A 26,198-nucleotide genomic window follows, 5' to 3' on the forward strand; every position below is an offset into this window, starting at 1 on the left:
TGGAACACTATCGAACTGCAGTCTCGCGTTTTGCGCATGCGCTTCGGCCGCCCGAGTGCGCACGACAGAGCTTTCTTGCCTTCTCGGCACCCTTAGACGCGCGGCGGCAGCGCCGAGGTTTCCTGCGCGTCCCCTTCCTGCCGGAAGTGGGAAGAGAGTCCGTAGGGAGCGTGCGTGCGTGCGGTCCGAGCGAGGTTCGGTCACCCCAGCGGTGGCGGGTAGCTGTGGCGCGGTCGCTGGCGTTGCGCTGCCCGTGCGCGGAGCGAGGTTTCCTGTAAGTGCGCGTGTGTCCGCCGTGCCCCGCCGTCAACTTCATGCTGCTGCAGGGTTTCCAGAAGACGGCCTCCTGTCCTGGTCCGCCCCAGCTCCGCCACCGACGCACTCTGTGTCCTGAGTGTTTCCATAACTTCATGTATGAAATGGAGGTCTTTTAAGTCACCTTTACATACTTTATTTATTTATTTTTTTTGGTTTTTCGAGGTAGGGTCTCACTCTGGTCCAGGCTGACCTGGAATTAACTATGTAGTCTCAGGGTGGCCTTGAACTCTCAGCACTCCTCATACTCTGCCTCCCGCATACCTTATTTTTTTTTTAATTTTTGAAAATATTTTATTTATTAGAGATGGGGGAGAGAAAGGGGCAAATAGAGCCGGCACTCTAGGGCCTCTAGCCACTGCAAATGAACTCCAGACATAAGTGCCACCTTGTGCATCAGGCTTATGTGGGTCCTGGGGAATTGAACTTGAGTCCATAGGCCTCCCAGGCAAGTGCCTTAACTCCTGAGCCATCTCTCCAGCCCTTTTAATTTCAATTGCCTTTGAGACCAGGTCTCATCGTGAGTCCCTGGTGAGCTTGAGATTTTTGCTATGTAGACTAGGCAGGCCTTGAACTTGTGACGGTTCACCTCCTGCCTCTGGGAATACAGATGTACATCTGCCTTGCCCGGAATTTAATTAATTATTCATTCATTTCTTCATGCATTCTCCCCTCCTCCCCACCGAGGTAGGATCTTGCTCTAGCCCAGGCTGACCAGGAATTCACTGTGTAGTCTCAGGGTGGCCTTGAACTACTCCTCTCTCCAGAGTGCTGGGATTAAAGGCATGTGCCACCATGCCCAGCTTAATTTTTTTTTAATTTAATTTTTAAATTTAATTTTTATTGACATTTTCCATGATTATTAAAAAAAACGTGGTGATACCCTCCCTCCCCCCCCATTTTTTTTTCTTTTTTAATTTGCAAGCAGAGAAAGAAAGGATGGGTGTGCCAAGGCCATGGCACTGCCCTGGAACTTCAGTTGCATTCACCACTTCTGTGCATCTGGCTTTGCATAGGTACTGAGGAATAGACCCAGGCTATCAGAGTCAGAGGCTTCTTTTACTGCTGAGCCATCTCTGCAGCCCCAGCTGCATTCATTATTGAGGCAAGACTTCTCTGTGAAGCTCTGACTTATAATTCTCCTTCCCCCGTTTATTTTTATTTTTATTATTATTTTTTGAGGTGGAGTCTCTCTGTAGTCCAGGCTGACCTGGAATTCACTATGTAGTCTCAGGGTGGCCTCGAATTCACGGCAGTCCTCCTACCTTTGCCTCCCAAGTACTGGGATTAAAGGCATGCATCACCAAACCTGGCTCTAAAAATATATTTTTTTAATTTATTTGCAAGTGGAGAGAGAAGACAGAATGGACACACTAGGACCTCCAGCTGCTGCAGCTGAACTGGAGAAACATGGGCCACTTTGTGCAGCTGGTTTTATGGGGGTTCTGGAGAAGCCCAGGTTGTTAGGCTTTGCAAGCAAGAGGCTTAACTGATGAGCCATCTCTCCACCCACCTACCCTCCTTTTTTTTCCTCACTTGTTCTGAATGTAGTTGTGTGTCCATAATGTCATTGAACCACATAGGTTTAGAGGGCTAAATATCATCAGTCTCATTTTATAAGATAAAGCTGGTTCCAGGGTAAGAGATTAACAGCTTCCTTAGGATCACATAGATAACTTGTAGAGGTTTCAGAATCTTGAGACTGAAGGGTATGCTGTAAGACTATGGTGCTCTCTTTTTATTTCTGTTTCATCAGTTCTAGGAATTGGCCATATAAGCAATACTTTTGAGGTAATGAATCTTGATTTCAAGGCCAGTGTCACAGTAAATCTTTTGTGTCTTTTGTAGGTGTATGGTGTGCTTGGGAAATCAGCTGAGAGATCTGCAGCCATTTCTGCTATCTTTAACCCAATTCCACAGACATCATGGAGGCACCCCCAGTCACCATGATGCCAGTTACTGGTGGCACCATTAACATGATGGAGTACCTGCTGCAGGGTATGTGAACCAGGGAGCTTGGATGATCAGGTTTCATCATTTCTTGTCAGTTCACCTGGATATGACTTACAGAAAGGCAATCAGTTTGAGAACCAATAAACAACTATGTTTTAATTTTAATTTTTGGTTTTTAAAGGTAGGGTCTCACTGTAGCCCAGGCTGCCCTGGAACTCATAGTGATCCTCCTACCTCAGCCTCCTGAGTGTTGGAATTAAAGGTGTGTGCCACCATGCCAAGACTTTTTTAATTCTTATTTTGAGACAGATCATGCTTTGTAGACCAGGTTGATCTTGAACTCACATTCCTCTTGCTTCTGCTGCTTCTCCTGAGTGCTGGGATTATAGATGTGCACCCCCATTTCATCTTGAAAAACTGAAACTCTAGACTCATCCTGGCTCCTTAAAAACCACCTTTGTACTTCTTTTCAATCTTGACTAGATTGCTAATGAAATGTTGGTGACTGAATATGTCATGAGTGAAATGACACATATATGTTTTTTTCTCAATTTTTATTAACATTTTCCATGATTATAAAAAATATCCCATGGTAATACCCTCCCCCCCCCCACTTTCGCCTTTGAAATTCCATTCTCCATCATATCCCTTCCCCATCTCAATCAGTCTCTCTTTTATTTTGATGTCATGATCTTTTCCTCCTCTTATGATGGTCCTGTGTAGGTAGTGTCAGGCACTGTGAGGTCATGGATATCCAGGCCATTTTATGTCTGGAGGGAGGATGTTGTGAGGAGACCTACCCTTCCTTTGGCTCTTACATTCTTTCTACCACGTCTTCTGCATTAGACCCTGAGCCTTGGAAAGTGTAATCAAGATGTTACTCAGTACTCCAGTCACTTCTTTCCAGCACTATGATACTTTATGAGTCATCCCAAGGTCACTGCCATGTGAAAAGAGAAGATTTTCTACCCAAAGTGAGAGTAACGTTAATATAAGGGTATAAATATTAAGAGAAATGCTTACTGGGCAGTTTGATAAGCATAGTATATATATTTTTCCAGACATCAACAGATGTTACACCCCTAGGGCTCATGACTACCCCTGTTTTAGTTTTCAGTATCAAGGATGTATTCCCCCCTATGGAGTGGGCCTCCATTCCAATTGGAGGGCAGTTGGTTTCCACCACGACAGACGTACCACTATTGCACCCATTGGCTCATTTGGCCTGGCTGGCCAATTATAAGGCTTGCCATGTCCACTGTTGAGTATCTTCACTGGTGGTATCTCTTTTTCCCATTGAACTACAGGTAGAATGGCTTCTTTCAGCTTTCTGCCAGCTGGTCTATATGGAGGAGGTTATCAGCTCAGTTCTAGCAGTATTTCTCAGTGGCCTTGCAGCCCAAGTATGTGGAGTCTTCAGCAATAGGGTCTTACCATTGATTCCTGGTGGGAAACCAAGGGCCCCGGCAAATGGCCTATAACGTTTTGGGGGCATCAGGGAACTCCCTGGCCAACAACTCAGTGGAGGTATCCCATCCCTGGCACTGAAAATCTAACAACAATCTACGGCTCCTGAGTGTTCTGTTCCATTGTCCGAAACCAGAGGATTCCATATGATTTATTTGCATCCTCTTAGATTTTGATTAGCCCTCCCTCCACCTTTCCTTTACTCAATTTCTTCCCCTGACCTCACTTTGGACCATGTATTCTTTGTTACTGGTTTGTTAATGGGTTGGGTGGGTGGTTGTTGGCTTAAGATATGGTCTCCTGTAGCCCAGGCTGACCTTCTACTCACTGTGTAACTGATGATGACCTGGAATTTCTGGTCCTTCTACCTCCACCTCTCATATTATGGGATTACAGGGATGTGTGTTCACCATGCCTCATTTAGGTGACTGGCCTGTATCACTGATCATAATGCCCCTGAGGTTCATCCATGTTATATATCATGTGATGGAATTGACTTGCTGTGTGGAGCTGGAGAGATGGCTCAGTGGTTAAAAGAGTTTACTTGCAATGGCTCAAGAGTCTGGCATGCCCATTCTCTCTCTCTCTGTCTGCCTCTTTCTCTCTCTGTCTGTTGTTCTCAAATAAATAAATAAAAATAAACAAAAAAAGCTTTAAAGAAAACCTCTCCCTTCCCCCCAAATTATTTAGGACTGAAGAGATGCTCAGTGGTTAAAGGTGCTTGCTTACAAAGCGTGAAGGCCTAGGTTTAATTCCTCACTACTCACATGAAGCCAGATATACAAAGCAGTGCATATGTCTGGAGTTTGTCTGCAGTGGCAATAGACCCTGACATTCTCATTCTTTTTTTTTTTTTTTTTTTGGTTTTTCAAGGTAGGGTCTCACTCTAGTTCAGACTGACCTGGAATTCATTATATACTCTCAGGGTAGCCTCAAGCTCTCGGTGATCCTCCTAAGTCTGCCTCCTGAGTGCTGGAATTAATGGTGTGTGCCACCACATCTGGCTAAAAGGTTTTTGTTTTGTTTTGTTTTTAATTATATATTTTAGGGGCTGAAAGATGGCTTAGCAGTTAAGGCGCTCGCCTGCAAAGCCAGAGGACCCAGGTACCATTCCCCAGGACCCACATAAGCCAGATCTAGGCCTGAGGGATGGCTTAGTGGTTAAGGCGCTTGCCTGTGAAGCCTATGGACCAGGTTTGATTTCCCAGGACCCACATAAGCCAGATGCACAAGGTGGCACATGCATCTGGAGTTCCTTTGCAGCGGCTAGAGGCCCTGGCACACCCATTGTCTCTCTCATTCTATCTGCCTCTTCTCCCTCTCTCAAATAAATAAATACTTAAAAAAAACCAAAAAAACAAAGAAAAATCAAAGTAAAAACAAGTCCCAGAGCTAGGAGTGGTGGTGCACACCTTTAATCCCAGCACTCGGGAGGTAGAGGTAGGAGGAACACAGTGAGTTCAAGGGCACCCTGAGACTACATAGTGAATTCCAGGTTGCCTGGACTAGAGTAAAACCATACCTCGGGGTGGGGAGGGGGGGAACAAGTCCCAGCCTCACAGTTAAAAAAAATCTAAATTCCAGCTGGGTGTGGTGGTGAACACTTTCTTTCTTTTTTTTTTTTTTAATTTTTTTTTTTTTGTTCATCATTTATTTATTTGAGAGCGACAGAGCGAGAAAGGCAGATACATAGAGAGAGAATGGCGCCAGGGCCTCCATCCACTGCAACGAACTCCAGACACATGTGCCCCCTTGTGCATCTGGCTAACGTGGGTCCTGGGGAATTGAGCCTTGAACCGGGGTCCTTAGGCTTCACAGGCAAGTGCTTAACTGCTAAGCCATCTCTCCAGCCCAAGATTTCATTTATTTATTTATTTATCTATTTATTTATTTATTTATTTATTTATTTGCGAGAGTGAGAGAGAATGGGCATGCCAGGGCCTTCAGCCACTGCAAACGAACTCCAGATGAGTGCACCCCCTTGTGCATCTGTCTAACGTGGGTCCTGGGGAATCGAACCTGGGTCCTTTGGCTTTGCAAGCAAACACCTCAACCACTAAGCCATCCCTCCAGCCCGATGAACACTTTCAATTCCAGCACTTGGGAGGCAGAGATAGGATTGCTGTGAGTTCAAGGCCACCCTGAGACTACATAGTGAATTCCAGGTCAACGTGGACTAGAGCAAGACACTATCTCAAAAAAAAATGTATCTTTTAAAGAATTTTTCATTTATTTATTATTTATAAGAGACAATGGGTACACCAGGGCCTCCAGCCACTGCAAAGTCCGGTTGCTTGCACTTCCTTGTGCCTTTGGCTTACCTGGTTCTGGGGAGTTGAACCTGGGTCCTTAGCTTCACAGGCAAGCGTCTTAGCCACTAAGCCATCTCTCCAGCCCAAATTATATAGCTTAGAGAGAAATAAAGAATAGGCAAATCAGGGCTTCCTACTTCTGCAATGGAACTCCTAATGGATGTGCCACTTTGTACATATGGCTTTATGTGGATACTGGGGTATAAACCAAGGCCATAAGGTGCCTATAACTGCTGATCTATCTCTCCAGCACTATTAATCTTTTTTTCTTCTTTTTCGTGGTTTTTTTGTTTTGTTTTGTTTTGTTTTTGGGCGGTAGAGTCTCACTGTAGCTCAGGCTGACCTGAAACTTACTGTGAAGTGTCAGGGTCGCCTCAAAGTCAGTGATCTTCCTACCTCTGCCTCTCAAGTGCTGGTATAGGCACATGCCACCATGCCTGGCTTACTTGGGCTTGTTTGTATGTATGTGCATGCCTGTGTGTGTGGTTTGCATGTGTGTGTGTGTTTGTTCACATGTACCATATTCACTTTTTCTTCCCTTGTCTTCCACTAAATAATACAGGATAACACTATAGTTTTTATTAAATATTTTATTTTATTTATTTATTTGAGAGAGAAAGAAGCAGATAGAGAGAATGGGTGTGCCAGGGCCTGTAGCCCTGCAAATGAACTCCAGATGCATGCACCACCTTGTACATCTGGCTTATGTGGGTCCTGGGGGAATCAACCTGTGTCCTTTGGCTTTGCAGGCAGGTGCCTTAACTGCGAAGCCATCTCTCCAGCCCAACACTAGTTTTCTGAGGAGGGTTTCATAGTCCAGGCTGTCCTTTGATCCTTAAGGGCTAGGACTACAGACTTGCCATCATGACTTTATGTCCTTGAATTTAACAGGTCCTTTCCCACCTCAGTGTCTCTGGGCTTGATGATCTCTCTGCCCTTATGATTTTTTTAATGCATACTTGTTAATTTTTAAAGTTATTTCTGGTTTTTTAAAAATTAATTTATTAAAGATGGGTGAGGGGAGAGCTGGGCGTGGTGGCGCACACTTTTAATCCCAGCACTTGGGAGGCAGAGAGAGGTAGGATCGCTGTAAGTTTGAGGCCACCCTGAGACTACATAGTGAATTCCAGGTCTAGCCTGGACCAGAGTGAGACCCACCTCAAAAAAAAAGAAAGAAAGAAAAGAAAAGATGGGTGAGGGAAGAATGGGCATGCCAGGGCCTCTAACTACTACAAAGAACTCCAGACGCATGTGCCACCTTGTGCATCTGGTTTATGTGGGACCAGGAGGATTCAACCTGGATCTTTGGGCTTTGCAGGCAAGTGCCTTAACCACTGAGCCATCACTCCAGCCCTTGTTAATTTTGTAATAGGAATTTTATTCATTCATTCATTCTTTGAAGTGTTTTAAAAAATATTTTCATTTAGCCAGGCGTGATGGCACATACCTTTAATCCCAGCACTCAGGAGGCAGAGGTAGGAGGATCACGATGAGTTCAAGGCCACCCTGAAACTACATAGTGAATTCCAGGTCAGCCTGAGCTAGAGCAAGACCTTACCTCAAAAAACCAACACATATATATGGGTTTTTTTCCATTTATTTATTTATTTATTTATTTTTAATTAATTATTTATTTATTTTTATTTGAGAGCGACAGACACAGAGAGAAAGACAGACAGAGGGAGAGAGAATGGGCGCGCCAGGGCTTCCAGCCTCTGCAAACGAACTCCAGACGCGTGCGCCCCCTTGTGCATCTGGCTAACATGGGACCTGGGGAACCGAGCCTCGAACCGGGGTCCTTAGGCTTCACAGGCAAGCGCTTAACCGCTAAGCCATCTCTCCAGCCCTCCATTTATTTATTTGAGTGGGGGGAGAGAAAGAGACAGAGACCTCTTGGAAGTGCAAATGAACTCCAGATACATGCACCACTCTGCTTGTGGCTTTACATGGGTACTGAGGGATCAAACCTGGGCTGGCAGGATTTGTAAGCAAATGCCTTTGGCCTCTGAGCCTTTTTCCCAGCCCAGTCCTGTGTTTTCTAAAGTAATCTAATGAATTGTGTTTTTCTTTGTGTTTTGGTCATTGTTGTTTTGATCTGTTTTGCTCATTCCATGACTGCCAATGAAAGCTAAGACTCCTTGTGCTTCTTTTCCTCCCCAGGAAGTGTTTTAGATCACAGTTTGGAAAGCCTCATCCACCGTCTTCGTGGCTTGTGTGACAACATGGAACCCGAGACTTTCCTTGACCATGAGATGGTGTTCCTCCTTAAGGGTCAGCAGGCCAGCCCATTTGTCCTAAGGGCCCGGCGCTCCATGGACAGAGCTGGAGCACCCTGGCACCTACGTTACCTGGGACAGCCAGAAATGGGAGACAAGAACCGCCACGCTCTGGTGCGTAACTGTGTGGACATTGCCACGTCTGAGAACCTCACTGACTTCTTGATGGAAATGGGCTTCCGCATGGACCATGAATTTGTCTCCAAGGGACACTTGTTCCGTAAGGGCATCATGAAGATTATGGTATACAAGATTTTCCGCATCCTGGTCCCCGGGAACACAGACAGCACTGAGGCCTTGTCCCTCTCCTATCTTGTGGAGTTAAGTGTTGTTGCACCAGCTGGGCAGGACATGGTCTCTGATGACATGAGGAACTTTGCAGAGCAGCTCAAACCACTGGTTCACCTAGAAAAAATAGACCCTAAAAGGCTTATGTGACTAAGAAATCTGTCCATCTTTGGGGCCTGTCCTCACTTGTTAGAAAAAAGATGTTATAGCCAGGCGTGGTGGCTCACACCTTTAATTCCAGCACTTGGGAGGCAGAGGTAGGAGGATCGCTGGAAGTTCAAAGCCACCTTGAGACTACAGAGTGAATTCTAGGTCAGCCTGAGCTACACTGAAACCCTACCTCACAAGCCCCCCCCCCAAGAAAAAAATACATTACAGGGCTGGGGAAATAGTTCAGCAGTTAAAGGCACTTGCTTGCAAAGCCTGCTGGTTTGGGTGCAGTTTCCCAGTACCCATGTAAATCCTTATGTATTAATGCATGCATGTATATGTGCACAAAGACAAGTTAATATAAAAAAGTAGACACTAAAGAAAAAAGAATAAGTAGATGCTCATTTCACCACTGCGATCCAACCATATTTCTTCAGGAAAGAGAGAGATTTTAGTTGGTACGTAATACTGTTTTCTTAAGGTAATTTTCCTTTTATGACTGTCTTTTTACATTGAAGGCTCAGGTAACATGGAGAATTTGTCTAGTTCCTCTACACAGAGAATAAACTGAGATAAGCTTTACAAAGAAAAACTCATCATTATGGGCTGGGGAAATTGCTTAGCAGTTAATGCATTTGCCTGTGAAGCCTAAGGACCCAGTTCCATTCTCCAGGACCCACATTAGCAAGATACACAAGAAGGCGCATGCGTCTGGAGTTTGTTTGCAGTGGCTAGAGGCCCTGGTGTGCCCATTCTCTCCATCTGCCTCTTTTTCTCTTTCAAATAAATAAAACTCATCATTGTATATCTTCTCTATTTGTATATAAGGTTTGTAACTTAGTATCCACGATCTTGTATTATACAATAATAAAAGCTATTAAAAGAAATTCTTGGGCTTAAGGGATGGTTTAGCAATTAAGGCATTTGCCTGCAAGACCAAAGGACCCAGGTCTGATTCCCCAGGACCCACATTAGCCAGATGCGCAAGGGGGCACACACGTCTGGAGTTTGTTTGCAGTGGCTGGAGGCCCTGGCATGCCCATTCTTTCTCCCTCTTTGTCAAACAAATAAGTTAAATATTTTTTTTAAAAAGAATAATTCTTAGCTGGGCATGGTAGTACACACCTTTAATCCCAGCACTTGGGAGGCAGAGGTAGGAGGATTGCCATGAGTTCCAGGCCAGCCTAAGACTACATAGTGAATTCTAGGTTAGGCTTGGCTAGAGCAAGACCCTACCTCGGAAAAAAGAAAAAAAGAATGTTGGATGTGTTAGTGCACACCTTTAATCCCAGCATTTGGGAGGCAGAGGCAAGAGGGCCATCATGAGTTTGAGGCCAGTCTGAGGCTACAAGGTAAATTCCAGGCCAGCTTGGGCTAGAATGAGACCCCACCTCAAAAAACCAAAAGAAGGAAAGAAATGTTTAGAATTCTGATACTTAACTCTCTTAGCCTGAAAATTTGAGGTGGATTAATTACCAATTGTGGGGGTGGGGTTGGTATAGTTCTTAGCTGAGCTTGGTAGCTTACACCTTTAATCCTAGCTAGCACCAAGTGTGGAGGTTTCTGAGAGAGCTAAAAATAGATTTACCATATGCCCCAACTATACTACTAGGTATATATCCCAAGGACTCTTCTCACTACCTTAGAGGTACTTGCACAATCACATTTATTGCCGCTCTAATCATAATAGCTAGGAAATGGAGCCAGCCTAGATGTCCCACAACTGATGAATGGATAATGAAGATGTGGTACATTTATACAGTGGAGTTCTATTCAACAATAAAGAAAAATGAAATCTGCAGGGAAATGGATAGAGCTGGAAAGGGTTATAATAAATGAGGTACCCCAGGCCCAGAAAGCCAAACGTTGCTTGTTTGCTCTCGTGTGGATCCTAGATACAAATATTCAGATGTGTATGAGTTGGAGTAAAAACTGATGGCAGCTGGTCATGGTGGCACACGCCTTTAATCCCAGCACTCGGGAGGCAGAGGTAGGAGGAGCGCCATGAGTTTGAGGCCACCCTGAGACTACATAGTGAATTCCAGGTCAGCCTCAGCTAGAGTGAGACCCTACCTCGAAACCAAAAATAAAAATATAAATAAATAATAGAAAAGAAAAACAAACTGGTGGCAGAGGCCAGTAAACTAGAAAGGAACTATAAGGGAGGGAGGAGAGGGGTGGACTTAAGGGGCTAGCACTGTATATATGTAAGTAGATGAACAGATTACTGTGGGTGGAATGGCCTAGGTGAGGTCAGGGGAAGAGATTGAGTAAAAAATGGGTGGGGGGAGTGTTAATCAAAATTCAGGATATTGTGATTAAGCCATATGATAACCTACTTTTGTGGATAAAGGCACACCCAGAAACCATAGACTGTTAGTAGAAAAATTTCAGTTTTAGGGATGGGATACCTTCCAGTGAGTTTGTTGGCCAGGGAGGTCCCTGATGCCCCAAAAATATTATAGGCTATTGCCAAGGCTCTTGTTTTCCCAGCAGGTATAGATGATAAGACCCTGTTGGTGAAGATTCCACATGCCTGGCTGCAAGGTCACTGAGAAATAAAATGGGCTGAGTTGAAAATCTCCCTGTAGACCAGCTGGCAAAAAGCTGGAAAAAGCTGTACTACATGCAGCCCTGTGGGAGACAGAAGCCATCAGTGGTGAAAACAGTGGACACTGCAAGCCTCAAGTTTGGCCAGCCAGGCCAGTTGAGCCAACGAGTGCAGTAGTGGCATGTCTGTTAAAGGGGAAACCAACTGCTTTCTAATTGGACTAGAGACCTGCTCTATGGGAGGGAACACATGCCTGGTACTAAAAACCTAATCAAAAGCCTATGGTAGGGTAGCTCATGAGCCTTAGGAGTATAATGCCTGTTCTTGTCTGGCTAAATGCATATTTTATGCCCACCAAACTGCCCTGCAAGCACTTTACTTAATGTTCATACCCATATATTAATGCTACTCTCATTTTTGGTTAGAGAAGCTTCTCTTTTCAGATGGTGGTGACCAATGGGATGACCCAAAAGGCAACTGTGGTGGTTTGATTCAGGTGTCCTCCATAATCTTAGGTGTTCTGAATGCTACATTTCCAGCTGATGGAGATTTGGGAATTAATACCCCCAGGAGGCAGTGTATTGTTGGGGGTGGGCTTATGGGCCGTATAGCCAATTTCCCCCTGCCAGTGTTTGGCACACTCTCCTGTTGCTATTTTCCACCTTATGTTGGCTGGGGGCGGGGGGGTAATATCCACCCTCTTCTAATGCCATTGTTTCCCCCTACCAACATGGAGCTTCCCCTCAAGCCCATAAACCAAAATAAACCTCTTTTTCCCAGAAGCTGCTCTTGGGTGATTTCTACCAGCAATGCGAACCAGACTGCAACAGTAAAGTGGTACGGAGGAGTGGGATTGCTGCTAGACACCTGACTGTGGCTTTGGCCTTTTGGAGCTGATTTTCAAGAAGAATGTGGAAGGATTTGGAACCCTGGCTTTGCAGTGATGTAAGTACAGCTTGATGGACTATTCTGGTCAGAGTTGAAAGGTCTGAATGCAGTAAGAACTATGGACTGTGAGGTTTGGCTTATGATGTGAGGAAGAGCTTTGCTTGGACTGGGCTAGCCGTTTGTGTGAAAAGCTTGCTGTTAGGCCCATGTCCTGAGAAGCTGTGCAGGGCTGCTCTGTGTACAAATGAACTGGTGTGAGCAGAGGGATATGGCATAGAAAGAAAACTCTTTGGATGAACTCCTGCCCATTCAGCTGCAATTGAGAGATTACAACCTTTGAGACTGGGCTAGCTGACCTGCACTGGGGCAACAAGAAGAATGTAGACTCTTTTGGAGAGGCCTGAGTGCTCAAGGAGTATCCTGTTCTTCAAAGTCTGCTTTATTCCTCCCTGGATTAACAAATTGGCACCCTACCTGGTATTGTGGAGTATAAGAAATGCAGGAAAGAGAGGGCCATTGAGTTTGCAACACTGTCAGTGTGGAGGTTCCTAAGATAGCCAAAAATATATCTACCATATGACCCAGCTATAGCACTCCTAGGCATATATCCTAAGGACTCATCTCATTACCTTAGAGATACTTGCTCAACCATGTTTATTGCTGCTCAACTCACAATAGCTGGGAAATGGAACCAGCCTAGATGTCCCTCAACTGATGAGTGGATAATGAAGATATGGCACATTTATACAATGGAGTTCTACTCAGCAGTTAAAAAAAAAAAACGAAGTTATGAAATTTGCAGGAAAATGGATGGGTCTGGAAATGATTATACTAAGTGAGGTAACTGAGGCCCAGCAAGCCAAGTGTCACATGTTCTCTCATATGTGGATCCTAGCTACAGATGATTGGACTTCTGTGTGAGTAGGAAGAAAACTCAGTAACAAAGGCCAGTAAGCTAGAAAAGAGATATAAAGGGAAGAGAAAGGAAGGGAGGGGGGTACTTAATAGGATGGTATTATATATACGTAAGTAGAAGAACAGATTAATGGGGTTGAAAAGGCCCAAGTGAGGTCAGGGGAAGAGATTGAGTAAAGGAAAGGTGGAGGGAGGGCTAGTTAAAAATCTAAGAGGATATAAATAAATCATATGGAAACCTCCTTTTTTGGACAATGGACCACTTAGGAGCTGTAGATTGTTACTAGAAAAATTTCAGTGCCAGGGATAGGATAACTTCCAGTGAGTTGTTGGTCAGGGAGGTCCCTGATGCCCCCAAAACATTATAGGCAATTGTTGAGGCCCTTGGTTTCCCACCAGGAACCCTATTGCTGAAGACTCCACATACTTGGGCTGCAAGGCCACTGAGAAATTCTGCTGGAACTGAGCTGACAACCTCCTCCATGTAGACCAGCCGACAGAAAGCTGTAAGAAGCCATTCTGCATGCAGTTCAAGGGGAGAGAGAGAAATCACCAATGAAGATACTCAACAGTGGACACTGCAAGCCTTATATTTGGCCAGCGAGGCCAAATGAGCCAACAGGTGCAATAGTGGCATGTCTGTCATCGTGGAAACCAACTGCCCTGTACTTGGACTGGAGGCCTGCTCTGTGGGAGGGAATACATCCCTGATACTGAAAACTTAAAACAGGGGTAGTCATGAGCCCTAGGGGTATAACATCTGCTGCTATCTGGCTAAATGTATATACTATGCTTATCAAACTGCCCAGTTAGCACTTCTGTTAATGTTTATACCCTTGTATTAATGCTATTCTCACTTTTGGTAGAGAATCTTTTCAGATGGCAGTGACCTTGGGATGACTCAGAAGGCATCATGGTGCTGGAAAGAAGTGATGGGAGTGCTCAGCACTGCAATATCTCTATCACACCTTCCAAGGTCTATTGTGGAAGAGGTGGCAGAAAGAATGTAAGAGCCAAAGGAAGGGTAGGACTCCTTACAACGTGCTCCCCCCAGACACAAAATGGCCTGGATATCCATGACCTCACAGTGCCTGACACTGCTTACACAAGACCATCATAATAGGAGGAAAAGTTCATGACATCAAAATAAAAGCCTGATTGAGAGGTGGAGGGAACATGATGGAGAATGGAGTATCAAAGGGAAAGTGGGGGGAGGGAGGGTATTGCCATGAGATATTTTTTTTATAATCATGGAAGTTGTTAATAATAATAATAAAAAAAGTGAAGTGGCCAATTCACCCCACAGAGCAAGTAAAGGTAGAGCCCAGATCTGTCAGATTCCTAATCTCTCTATCACAACATTGCCACAGCAGAGGCTCAGCACCATTTTCAGGGTGTGAGGTCAGGCTGTCGAATGTCTGTAAGGCTGGGTATAGGAGCCAAGTAGTCAAAAGGCAGGGATAATGTAAGGCCCTCCTCTGACCCAGTGTGACAACACCTGCTCCCCAACCAGTGCTCTCTTGAGTTCATCTGGAATTCCAGTACAGAAGAGCCATTGGCTGGCTGTTGTAGGCCAGTGACTACTGCCAAGGAGCCTGCTGTGTGCATGACAGGTATGATCCAATTGTGAGAGGTGGTGCCATCTAGCAATGTAGAATTCATATTCTTTTTTTTTTTTTTTTTTTGGCTTTTTGAAGTAGGGTCTTATTCTGTCTAGCTCAGGCTAGACCTGGAACTCACTATGTTGTCTCAGGGTGACCTCGAACTCATGACGATCCTCCTAACTCTGCCTCCAGAGTGCTGGGATAAAGGCATGCGCAACCACGCCTGGTGGCACAAGAATTCATTTTTTTTAATCAATTTTTATTAACATCTTCCATGATTATAAAAAATATCCCATGTGAATACCCTCCCTCCCCCCACTTTCCCCTTTGAAATTCCATTCTCCATCATCATATCCTCTCCCCATCTCAATCAGTCTCTCTTTTATTTTGATGTCATGATCTTTTCCTCCTCTTATGATGGTCTTGTGTAGGTAGTGTCAGGTACTGTGAGGTCATGGATATCCAGGCCATTTTATGTCTGGAGGGACCACGTTATAAGGAGTCCTACCCTTTCTTTGGCTCTTACAAAGAATTCATATTCTTTATAAAAGCTTATTTTAAAAGTTAATTTTATTTATTTATTTATTTGACAGAGAAAGAGGGGGAGAGATAGAGATTGGGCGTGCCAGGGCCTCCAGCCACTGCAAACCAATTCTAGACACATGCGTCACCTTGTGCATCTGGCTGAGATGGGTCCTAGGGAATCGAACCTGGGTCCTTTGGCTTTGCAGGCAAATGCCTTAACTACTAAGCCATCCCTCCAGTCCTAAAAGTTAATTTTAATTGGCAAGTAAAATTATATATGTATATGTATATGTATATGTATACTCAGTTACTGAGCTAATTAATATGTGTGTTACCTTCCATGCTTATGTCTTCATGGTAAGAACATTAGAAATCACTCTCAGCAGGGCTGGAGAGACGGCTTAGAGGTTAAGGGGCTTGAAGCCTAAGGATCCAGGTTCAATTCCCCAGTACCCATGTAAGCCGGAGAGAATGGGTACCAGGGCCTCTAGCTGTCCTCTGACCTCCACACAGGTACTATGGCATGTTCGTGCCAGCGCTCCCACACAAAGAGCACACACCCACAAAGATAATAAAAGAGGGCCAGGAGCTGGCTGCCTGAATCCACTGTGGAGGGCCCTTGTTCAGGACCTATAGGTCTCAAGAAAGTATGAAGAGACAGGGCCTGCATGATCTCATTGTCTTTCTCCCTCAAAGATGAACTCTTTTTTGTTTGCATATTTGTTTTTATAGGAAGAGTTTCACTCTAGCTCAGGCTATGTAATCTTAGGGTGGCCTCGAACTCACAGTGATGCTCCTACCTCTGCCTCCCTAGTGCTGGGATTAAAGGTGTGTGCCACCACACCCGGCTGAAGATGTACTCTTGAATCTGACATCCAGGGATGATAAATAGCTCATGTCCAAGAGGAGGCTGCACACGACAGACTAGACAGTACTTTAGCTGCAACACTTACATGTTGATATACTATGTTTCCGTTTTCATTGCTTCCTAATATTTTACAATTTTCTCTTTATAGATAATTTTTTTGTTATTATTCACACACCTTTTTAGTATACAAACACCTGGGCCATTTTCTCTCTTTTTTTAAAAGTATATATGTATGTATATGTGTGTATGTATATATATATATATATATATATATATATATATATACACATACATAAATACATATATATATATATATATATATATATTTTTTTTTTTTTTTTTGGCTTTTCAAGGTAAGGTCTCACTCTAGGTGGTCTTGAACTCACAGCAATCCTCCAACCTCTGCCTCCCAAGCGCTGGATTTAAAGGCATGTGCCACCATGCTCTGCCTTAAAAATATTTTTTATAAAATATTTTATTTTATTTTATTTATAAAATATTTTTAATAACTTTCATAAATATAGACAATATGCTATAGTTCTATTCGCTTCCTACCCTTCCTTCTATTCTTCCTCCCAAATCCCCTCAACTAAAGCCCTTCTTTCCAACTAGTCAAATGCTTGGTAATTTTCTAGATATCTTTATGTATTTCAGTTTTTTGGTTTTGGTTTTTCAAAGTAGGGTCTCACTGTAGCTCAGGCTGACCTGAAATTCACTATGGAGTCTCAGGGTGGCCTCAAACTCATGGGAATCTTCCCACCTCTGCCTCCCTGGTGCTGGGATTAAAGACATGTACCACCATGCCTGGCCTTCAGTTCTTTTTTTTTTTTTTTAACTTTATTTATTTGAGAGAGCAAGAGAGGGAAAAAGAGAGAAAGAGAATGGGCATGCCAGGGCCTCCAGCTCCAGATGCATGTGCCACCTTGTGCATCTGACTAACGTGGGTCCTGGGGAATCAAACTAAGGTCCTTTGGCTTTACAGGCTTTATCTGCTATGCCATCTCTCCCTCCTTGTATTTCAGTTTTTGAATGTCTGAAAATTTCATTATTTATGTCAATTTCAAAAGATTTTCTAGCTGGGCGTGGTGGCGCACGCCTTTAGTCCCAGCACCCGGGAGGCAGAGGTAAGATGGTCGCCGTGAGTTCGAGGCCATCCTGAGACTCCATAGTGAATTCCAGGTCAGCATGTGCTAGAGTGAGACCCTATCTCGAAAAAAAAATTTTTTTCTAAGCCGGGCATGGTGGCACATGCCTTTAATCCCAGCACTCAGGAGGCAGAGGTAGGAGGATTGGTATGAGTTCAAGGCCACTCTAAGACTACAGTCTACATAGTGAATTCCAGATCAGCCTGGGCTAGAGCAAGACCCTATCTCAAGAAACAAACAAACAAAGATTTTCTGTGTAGATGGATGACTCTAGTGTGGTGGGTTTTTTCCTTTTTTCTTTCAGAACTTCAGAATCATTGCTCCATGGTCTTTAGACTTCTGGCGTCATCAGTGAGCAGTCATCTGCCATTTTTATCTCTGGCTGTCTGAAAGTAAGCCTTCTTTTTTTCTGACTTCTTTTATGCATCTGGCTCACATGGGTCCTGGGGAATCAAACCTTGGTCCTTAGGCTTCATAGGCAAGTACCTTATTTACTAAGCCATCTCTCCAGCCCTCAGTTAGTTTTTTGTAGAACAAAACAAAACAAAAAGCCCTTGAGGGCTGGAGAGATGGCTTAGCGGTTAAGGCACTTGCCAGTGAAGCCAAAGGACCCTGGTTCAAGGCTCAATTCCCCAGAACCCACATTAGCCAGATGCACAAGGGGGCGCACGCATCTGGAATGGGTTTGTTCTGGCTGGAAGTCCTGGTGTGCCCATTCTCTCTCACTCTGCCTTTCTCTCTGTGTCTCTCTCAAATAAATAAAAATATTTTTTATAAAAACCTTGACCTCTGGAGTATTTTACTTAATTTCTTAGGATTCCATTGAGTTTTGTGGTTGGCTTTTATCTGGTGATACTAGAACGTTGTTTAGTCTGGGTTGTGAGAATAGGATGTATTGTAGATCCTGTGTGAGCTCTGAGAATTATTCTAAGTCTTCCCTTGTACTCACTTGTTCCTCTATCTATAGGCAGTTTCCTTGTTTCTGCCATTTTTGGGTAGTTTCCTTGCATACTTACACTGATTGGTTTTCAAGTCTTTCCGCTCTACCTTTTGCTCCCAATTCTCACAGTAAACCCACCAAAAACAGGCAGCAATAATCATGCTACACACTGACTGCTGGTCAGCCTTGAATGTTTCCTCTGGACTGGAAGTTGGTTTGGCAGGCAAGAGTACTTGCTGTGCATGTGGGGCTGTGGTATGGCCTGATTCATCTTGAGTTCAACTTCCCAGCACCCACGTAAAGAGCTGTGTGTGGTCATGCATGCCTGTAATCCCAGTCCTGTGGGGAGCAGAGACCAGCCAAGCACTGGGTTTGGATGGTTTACCAGTTGACTGACAGAGCAGCTCCAAGTTCAGTGAGAGACTTCATGTCAAGGAAACATACTAGTGAGAAGTTTGGGAGGACACTTGACATTTTTCTCTGACATCTACATGCATGCACGTGGGGTTCACACATCTACACACAGGGATATACCATTCAAAACACACACACACACACACACACACACACACACACACTATCCTCCACCAGATTGTATCCCAGATTCATGCAAATGTTTAGAAAATGCTCAAAATATATACAAGTACATTGTCAGAATGTAACACTTATGTCCTCTAGTCCAATACCAGTAGAGCTATCTCCGTCTGGAGTCTCATGACTCTGGCCATTACAGACCACATCCTGGCATTCTGGTCTTCTCAGCTTCCTCCAGTCCACCCTTCCAGTCAGCTAACAGTCTTGAACCACATCTCCACTCCTGAACCAGTGTCTGAGATTTGTAAACTCTATGTCAAGCTTAGTCACAGTAACAAACCTATTTCTTTGTTATTCTTTAATTTTTATTTTATATATAATAAGATATCCCCTCACCTCATCTCCTGTAGCCATGGGACTCTCCCTCTGTGGGGTTGTTGGTATTCACTGTGGGGTTATGAATGTCTTCTACTATGTGGGGTACTGTATCTCAGGATACAGTGTGTGGCTCTAACAATATATATGCTCCATCTTTCTCATTGTACCCTGATCCATAGCAGACCTGTTGGCAGTCTGATTTTGTATTGAGTTCTTTGCAGCCTCTGTATTTTTGCTCTGCTAGATTTTTTTGTGTTTTCTTTTGAGGTAGTATCTCTCTCTAGCCCAGGCTGACCTGGAATTCACCGTGTAGACCTTGAAGTCACAGCCATCCACCTACTTCTGCCTCCCAAGTGCTGGGATTAAAGGCACGTACCACTACACCTATAAAGACTTTGATATGTTTGATTGATCACTGTGTCTGTAACCATCACCCTGAAAATGGTTGTCAGGCTAGCAGTAAGAACAGTATTCATATCACTGTGTCCTCTAGAATGTTTTCCTGGGCTCAGTCAGATGTGGTAGAGGTTACAAGTCTTGTGGTGGGCAGTTGGTTATCTACTTGTCTTATTGATGGATTGATCTTACCTGTCCCATTTACTCTGCCATCTGTAAAACAGATTCTCCAACCAAGAACAGCTTGGGTTCAAGGGATTATGCAGTTATTTGAGAGATCTTTGGTGTGCAAGCCCACTCTTCTCCAGAGAGCAGTGGGGAGTTCTCTCTGAAGTCTGAAATTACTGACCATGGATCCAGACTTAGTTTCCAGTATCATATACAAGTTCTGTCGCACTGAGTGGGCCTCGTGTCCAATAAGAGAGCAGTTGGCTATGTGACGGGAGGGACATATTTATTTAGTTTTTAGTCTTAAAGGGAAGCTTCCTGACGGCTGAAGTGCAGCATTTACAGAGGCTGTACATTATCTCCTTGCAAACAGCATGTGGAAAAGCAGCAGGAGAGTGAGTCAAAGTCTGGAAATGAGGAACTGCCTATAACAGTTCTAAAGCCAGCCTCTAATAACACACCTTCTCCAGTAAGGCTCTGCCTCCCCAAATGCTACCACCTAGGGACCAACCGACCAAAACACATGAATTTGCCAGGCGTGGTGGTGCACAGCTTTAATCCCAGCACTCAGGAGGCAGAGGTAGGAGGATCACTGTGAGTTCAAGGCCAGCTGTAATGAGGAATGCTGAGTTGATAGCTGCTCATTGAGGGTGTCTTCTTGTGTTCTCAGTTTTTTTTTTCTTTTCTTTTTTCTTTTTTTAATTTTTATTAGCATTTTCCATGATTATAAAAAAATATCCCGGGCTGGAGAGATGGCTTAGCGGTTAAGCGCTTGCCTGTGAAGCCTAAGGACCCCGGTTCGAGGCTCGGTTCCCCAGGTCCCACGTTAGCCAGATGCACAAGGGGGCGCACGCGTCTGGAGTTCGTTTGCAGAGGCTGGAAGCCCTGGCACGCCCATTCTCTCTCTCTCCCTCTATCTGTCTTTCTCTCTGTGTCTGTCGCTCTCAAATAAATAAATTAATTAAATTAAAAAATATATATCCCATGTTAATTCCCTCCCTCCCCCCGCCACACTTTCCCCTTTGAAATTCCATTCTCCATCATATTACCTCCCCATCACAATCATTGTACTTACATATATACAATATCAACTTATTAAGTACCCTCCTCCCTTCCTTTCTCTTCCCTTTATGTCTCCTTTTTAACTTACTGGCCTCGGCTACTAAGTATTTTCATTCTCATGCAGAAACCTAGTCATCTGTAGCTAGGATCCACATATGAGAGAGAATATGTGGCACTTGGCTTTCTGGGCCTGGGTTACCTCACTTAGTATAATCCTTTCCAGGTCCATCCATTTTTCTGCAAAGTTCATAACTTCATTTTTCTTTACTGCAGAGTAGAACTCCATTGTATAAATGTACCACATCTTCATTATCCACCCATCAGTTGAGGGACATCTAGGCTGGTTCCATTTCTCAGCTATTATAAATTGGGCAGCAATAAACATGGTTGAGCACGTACTTCTAAGGAAATGAGATGATTCCTTCGGATATATGCCTAGGAGTGCTATAGCTGCAATCCCAGTTTTTTGTTTTGTTTTGTTTTTTAATAACAGGAACACTTTATTTCTCTACATAGGACATACATTAGGTATTCAATACAAAGACTGGCTCTACTTCTGGAATGCTACGTATGGAGATCTTCTCCTTATCTCCACATTGTAGCCTTGTAGACAGTGATGATATTTCACACTCTAAAGCGGTTCAAGCTGTGATCAAGATGTTCTGCGTTCACCTGGAAGAGAGGACGCAGAATTTCTAAGAAGACTGTGGAGATACTGGAAAGTATTGCTTTCAGTAGTGGGACTAGCCTTGAGTCTTAGTGGAAGTTTATCTCCTAGGGCAGTATCCAACACACCAGGTGTTTAGTACACAGGAGTCAAATGAAATCATGATTCTGTTGAAGGAGTCATACAGATTACTAGTAAAAATGAACACTGTGATTCTTTAGAAGCTATACTGTTTCATCAGTGTAAAGGTTATGTACCCTTTCCCTGGTACCCATGCTACTTATGGCCCTCCTCAGTAATCACCATGGGTTCACGAATGCAGCAGTAAGTACAGAGGGTTAGGGAGAGGACAGTGCCTCTGAGTGTACCTTCCCACACTTTGGCTCTTACATTCTTACTCTCCACTCTTCAGCAGTGGAGCACTCTTCCCTGGCCCTTAGAGGGTGTGTTAGAAGTTCAGTTGGAAGGATATATTTTAAGCTAACGTAATGAGGAATGCTGAGTTGATAGCTGCTCATTGAGGGTGTCTTCTTGTGTTCTCAGAAAGAGGTGAGCTCTCTGCCTGCACAGAAGGGGTTCTCATATTGGGACTGCTCATGACTCTGTCCTCTGAACACCATTATGAAATTTCAGCATAATTACCTAAGACGGGACCCCAACATTTAGATCTAGCATTTTGGGGGGCATCACGTCATGTACTGCCACCAACACCATCTGATGCCATTTTCCTTGAATTCCTGGTGACCATCAGCATGAAGTACTTGCAGACCCCTTGAAACTTGGACAAATGTGGTCTTTTATCTGCAAGGCCCAGGAGATCAGAGCAGGGGAGTGTGGCTAGGCCAGCCCCACTTGTACATCCTGTCACTTGTGTTGAACTTGTCACAAGAAGTACTAGAAGGTCAAGGATGCCAAACTTCCACGTCTCTACTTTGCACCTACAAGAGCAAGAAAATGTCTTTTTTAAAGTGAGTTTGGGCTGCAGGGATGGCTTAGTGGTTAAGGCCTTTGCCTACAAAGCCAAAGAACCCAGGTTCAATTCCCTAGAACCTATGTTAGCCAGATGCACAAGGGGGTGCACATGTCTGGAGTTCGTTTGTAGTGGCTGGAGGCCCTGGCACACCCATTCTTTCTCTCTCTCTTTCTCTGTTAAATAAATAAATAAATTTAAAATGTGATTTTGTGCTTTGTAACATTATTGCAAGTTACCTAATTATATATCTTGCATGATTACTACTCCCTTAGCCTTTTTTCACCTCACATCTCTCCTTGTTATTTGAGCAAAAAAGATAATCTAACACTGTACATACTCTAGCAGGGCATCCTGAATCATTTTTCACTTAAACATTAGTTTAAATTTCTATTTTCATATCTACCTTATCCAGTTTTAGTGAAAAACTTGTTGTTTGAACAAACCCCCATGTAATGTCTATGGATGGAACACTTACTGCGTCCCACATGCTGCAGGGGCACATTGTACATATGGCCTCATTGCTCCTCTTACTCACTTCATGAGATTTATGACAAGGAAACTCAGTCATCCAATGGCTTAGTAACTTATCCAATGTGCCCAAAGTAACAAGCTAAAACTACAATTCAGAGCTGGAAGGATGGCTTAGCAGTTAAGGCGTTTGCCTGCAAAGCCAAAGGACCCAGGTTCCATTCCCTGTGACCCACAGTAGCCAGATGCACAAGGGGGCGCATGCATCTGGAGTTTGACTGCAATGGCTGGAGACCCTGGCGCACCCATTCTCTCTCTCTCTTTCTCTCTCTCCCTCCTCCCTCTCCCTTTTTCTCTGTAAAATAAATAAAAATAAAATATTTTTAAAAATAAAACTACAATTCAACCCAATCAAGTCTGGCTTCTCTCTTTGGCCGCTTCCCCCACCTAGTTTACCTCTGGGTTTCTCAGTGCTTCTAAGTGAAGCAGCCATACTCTTTAAAGCTCTGTGTTGAGTTTGTCTTGACCTGTAGTCTGTCTCTGGGTTCTGAACTTCAATCCTGAGGAACAATGTGCGTGAGATTTAGACACCAAGATAGGCTTGCTAAGTGGAAAACAACCTTCATTTTGCTGAGAAGCCACACTGTTAGCTTGGAGACAAGGAGCAATACTGCTTGGTCCCTGCCAAGAGAGCTTTCCCCAGCCAGGCCCAGGGGATGTTCCACAAACAGGGCAGCTAGGCCATTTCCAGGCTGGGTGGAGGCTCAGCAAGAAAGGTGGTTTGTGGGTTTTGTAAGTTCTTTTCCTGTGCCTCAACTCCCACCTTACGTTTCTGGAGCTCTAACCTGGGCTCTAGAACATCCCAGCAAACTAAGCCAGTCTGGTGACATTGCACCTGGCTTCTGCTTGATTTGAGTTCTTTCAGGCCATCTCTGAGACTTTATAGTTTATTATTTATTTAAGGAGATAGCATTCTGTCATGCCCAGAGAATATATATTGTACAATAGTGGACAGGTGAGAAACACAATGGTCCCTGCATCCATCCATCCATCTATCTATCTATCTATCTATCTATCTATCTATCTATCTATCTATCTATCTATCTATCTTTCTTCTTTCTTTCTTTCTCTCTCTTTCTTCCTTCCTTCCTTTCTTTCTTTCTTTCTTTCTTCCTTTCTTTACTTCTGTCTCTTCCTCTTCTTCTTCTCTTCTCCTTCTTCTTCTTGTTTGTTTTTGGTTTTTCAAGGTAGGGTCTCACTCTAACCCAGGCTAACCTGGAATTCACTATGTAGTCTCAGGGTGGCCTCGAACTCATGGTGATCCTCCTACCTCTGTCTCCCCAGTGCTGGGATTAAAGGTATGCGCCACCACACCCAGCTTGCATCTATCTTCTTGATATCTCTAGAAATCTTTTGTTTTCTTCTTAGTCAATACCAAAGAAGAGACCTACCAACAGAAAATCAGATAGCAAAATAGAATATACCATTTGTATTAGCAGTAGACTGCTGTTGTGGTGCCTATGAATTAAGCTAAAAATGAGGGCTGGAGAAACGGCTTAGTGGTCATGGCGCTTGCCTGCAAAGCCAAAGGATCCAGGTTTAACTCCCCAGGACCTACATAAACCAGATGCACAAGGGGGTGTATGCATCTGGAGTTCATTTGCAGCAGCTGGAGGTCCTGGCATGCCCGTTCTCTCTCTCTTTCTGCCTACTTTTTTTCTATCTCTGCCTACTTCTCTCTTTTTCAAATAAATAAAGAAAATTTAAAAAATTTTTGGTTTTTCAGGGCTTTTTTTGGAGGTAGGGTCTCATTCCAGCTCAGGCTGACCTTGTATTCTCAGAGTAGCCTTGAACTCATTGCGATCCTCCCACCTCTGCCTCCTGAGTGCTAGGATTAAAGGCGTGCGCCACCATGCCCGGCTTTTTAAAAAACTTTTTTTTTTTTAATGAATGCATACACCAAATGAGAGAGTCTGCCTCTAGGGTCTGCCCTATGCCATCTGTGACTTCTGTGTTCACCAGGTCCACTCCACAAGGATTATAGCAAATAGATTGTGTTTTGGAGAATTAGTCCTCATAGCCGGTAGGAAAAACTTTAGAGTCTTGGATACTATTTGAGTGTCTGTGTAAATATACTGGCTTTTGTGTTGTTCTGAAAGAGTATGTACTATTTTTACTTTTTGCAGCTGCACTTTCCTATCATATTCTTTTTTTTCTAGCAAATAGTAGCTATAACTTATAATGGGTTTCGTTATACCATTTTCATACTTATGTGATGTATTTTGAACAAGTTCACCATGTTACCTGCTCATTCCCCTTTTGCTACTGCTGTTTCTATTCCCCTAAGTAGTTCTCCTTGTACTTTCAGTTTTAAAGTTTCTGAATTTGAGGTGGGAGGGCGATTCTACCGAATCTTACACTCACTACCATTTGCTTGTTTTATGCCATCAGGTGGCAATTTCTCACTTAGTCTCTCCTCCTGGGGTCTAGAATATTGACAGTGGTCCTCTATTTGGGACATTTATAAGAATACAAGACCTAGCCGGGTGTGGTGGCGCACGCCTTTAATCCCAGCACTCGGGAGGCAGAGGTAGGAGGATCATCGTGAGTTCAAGACCACCCTGAGACTACATAATGAATTTCAGGTCAGCCTGAGCCAGAGTGAAACCCTACCTCAAAAAACCAAAAAAACAAAACAAAAAAAAAACCAAAAAACAAAAAACAAGACCATCAGGGAAATGCAAATTAAAACTACTTTGAGATTCCATCTCACTCCTGTCAGATTGGCTACTATCATGAAAACAAATAACAATAAATGCTGGCGAGGATGTGGAAAAAGAGGAACCCTTCTACACTGTTGGTGAGAGTACAATCTGGTACAGCCATTGTGAAAATCAGTGTGGAGGTTCCTGAGAGAGCTAAAAATAGATTTACCATGCAATCCAGCTATAGCACTCCTAGGCATATATCCTAAGGACTCATCACACTACCTTAGAGATACTTGCTCAACCATGTTTATTGCTGCTCTATTCACAGTAGCTAAGAAATGGAATCAGCCTAGATGTCCCTCAGCTAATAAGTGGATAATGAAGATGTGGCACATTTGTACAATGGAGTTCTACTCAGCAGTTAAGAAAAATAAAAATATTAAATTTGCAGGAAAATGGATGGATCTGGAAAAGATTATACATAATGAAGTAACCCAGGCCCAGAAAGTCAAACATCACATGTTCTCTTTCATATGTGGATCCTAGCTACAAATGATTGGATTTCTAGGTGAGCTGGAATAAAACTCAGTAACAGAGGCCAGTAAGCTAGAAAAAGGATATAAAGGGATTAGAAATGGACGGAGGGG

At 43.7% G+C, this 26,198-nt stretch overlaps 1 protein-coding gene across 2 annotated transcripts; it reads left to right on the forward strand.

The window, feature by feature from the left end:
• The first annotated feature begins 157 nt into the window (after positions 1-157).
• On the forward strand, positions 158-8,935 carry Med18 (mediator complex subunit 18). 2 transcript variants are annotated; one of them, XM_045150489.1, is made up of 3 exons: positions 158-274; positions 2,164-2,313; positions 8,208-8,935. In XM_045150489.1, the coding sequence occupies exons 2-3, from the start codon at positions 2,241-2,243 to the stop codon at positions 8,759-8,761; spliced, it is 627 nt and encodes a 208-aa protein (XP_045006424.1). In that variant the 5' UTR covers positions 158-274; positions 2,164-2,240; the 3' UTR covers positions 8,762-8,935. The 2 variants fall into 2 exon arrangements, with proteins under 2 accessions (XP_045006424.1, XP_045006423.1); XM_045150488.1 differs by having other exon boundaries at positions 274-412.
• Positions 8,936-26,198: the final 17,263 nt, after the last annotated feature.

The sequence above is a fragment of the Jaculus jaculus genome, chromosome 5, assembly GCF_020740685.1.
Source record: "Jaculus jaculus isolate mJacJac1 chromosome 5, mJacJac1.mat.Y.cur, whole genome shotgun sequence".
NCBI classification, from domain to species: Eukaryota; Metazoa; Chordata; class Mammalia; order Rodentia; family Dipodidae; genus Jaculus; species Jaculus jaculus.

Excerpts from the sequence above, each read along its gene's own strand:
- Med18 (XM_045150489.1), top strand. The coding sequence starts at position 2,241 with ATGGAGGCACCCCCAGTCACCATGATGCCAGTTACTGGTGGCACCATT. Across the intron at positions 2,314-8,207 it reads GATGGAGTACCTGCTGCAGG|GAAGTGTTTTAGATCACAGT; the intron begins GTATGTGAACCA and ends TTTCCTCCCCAG.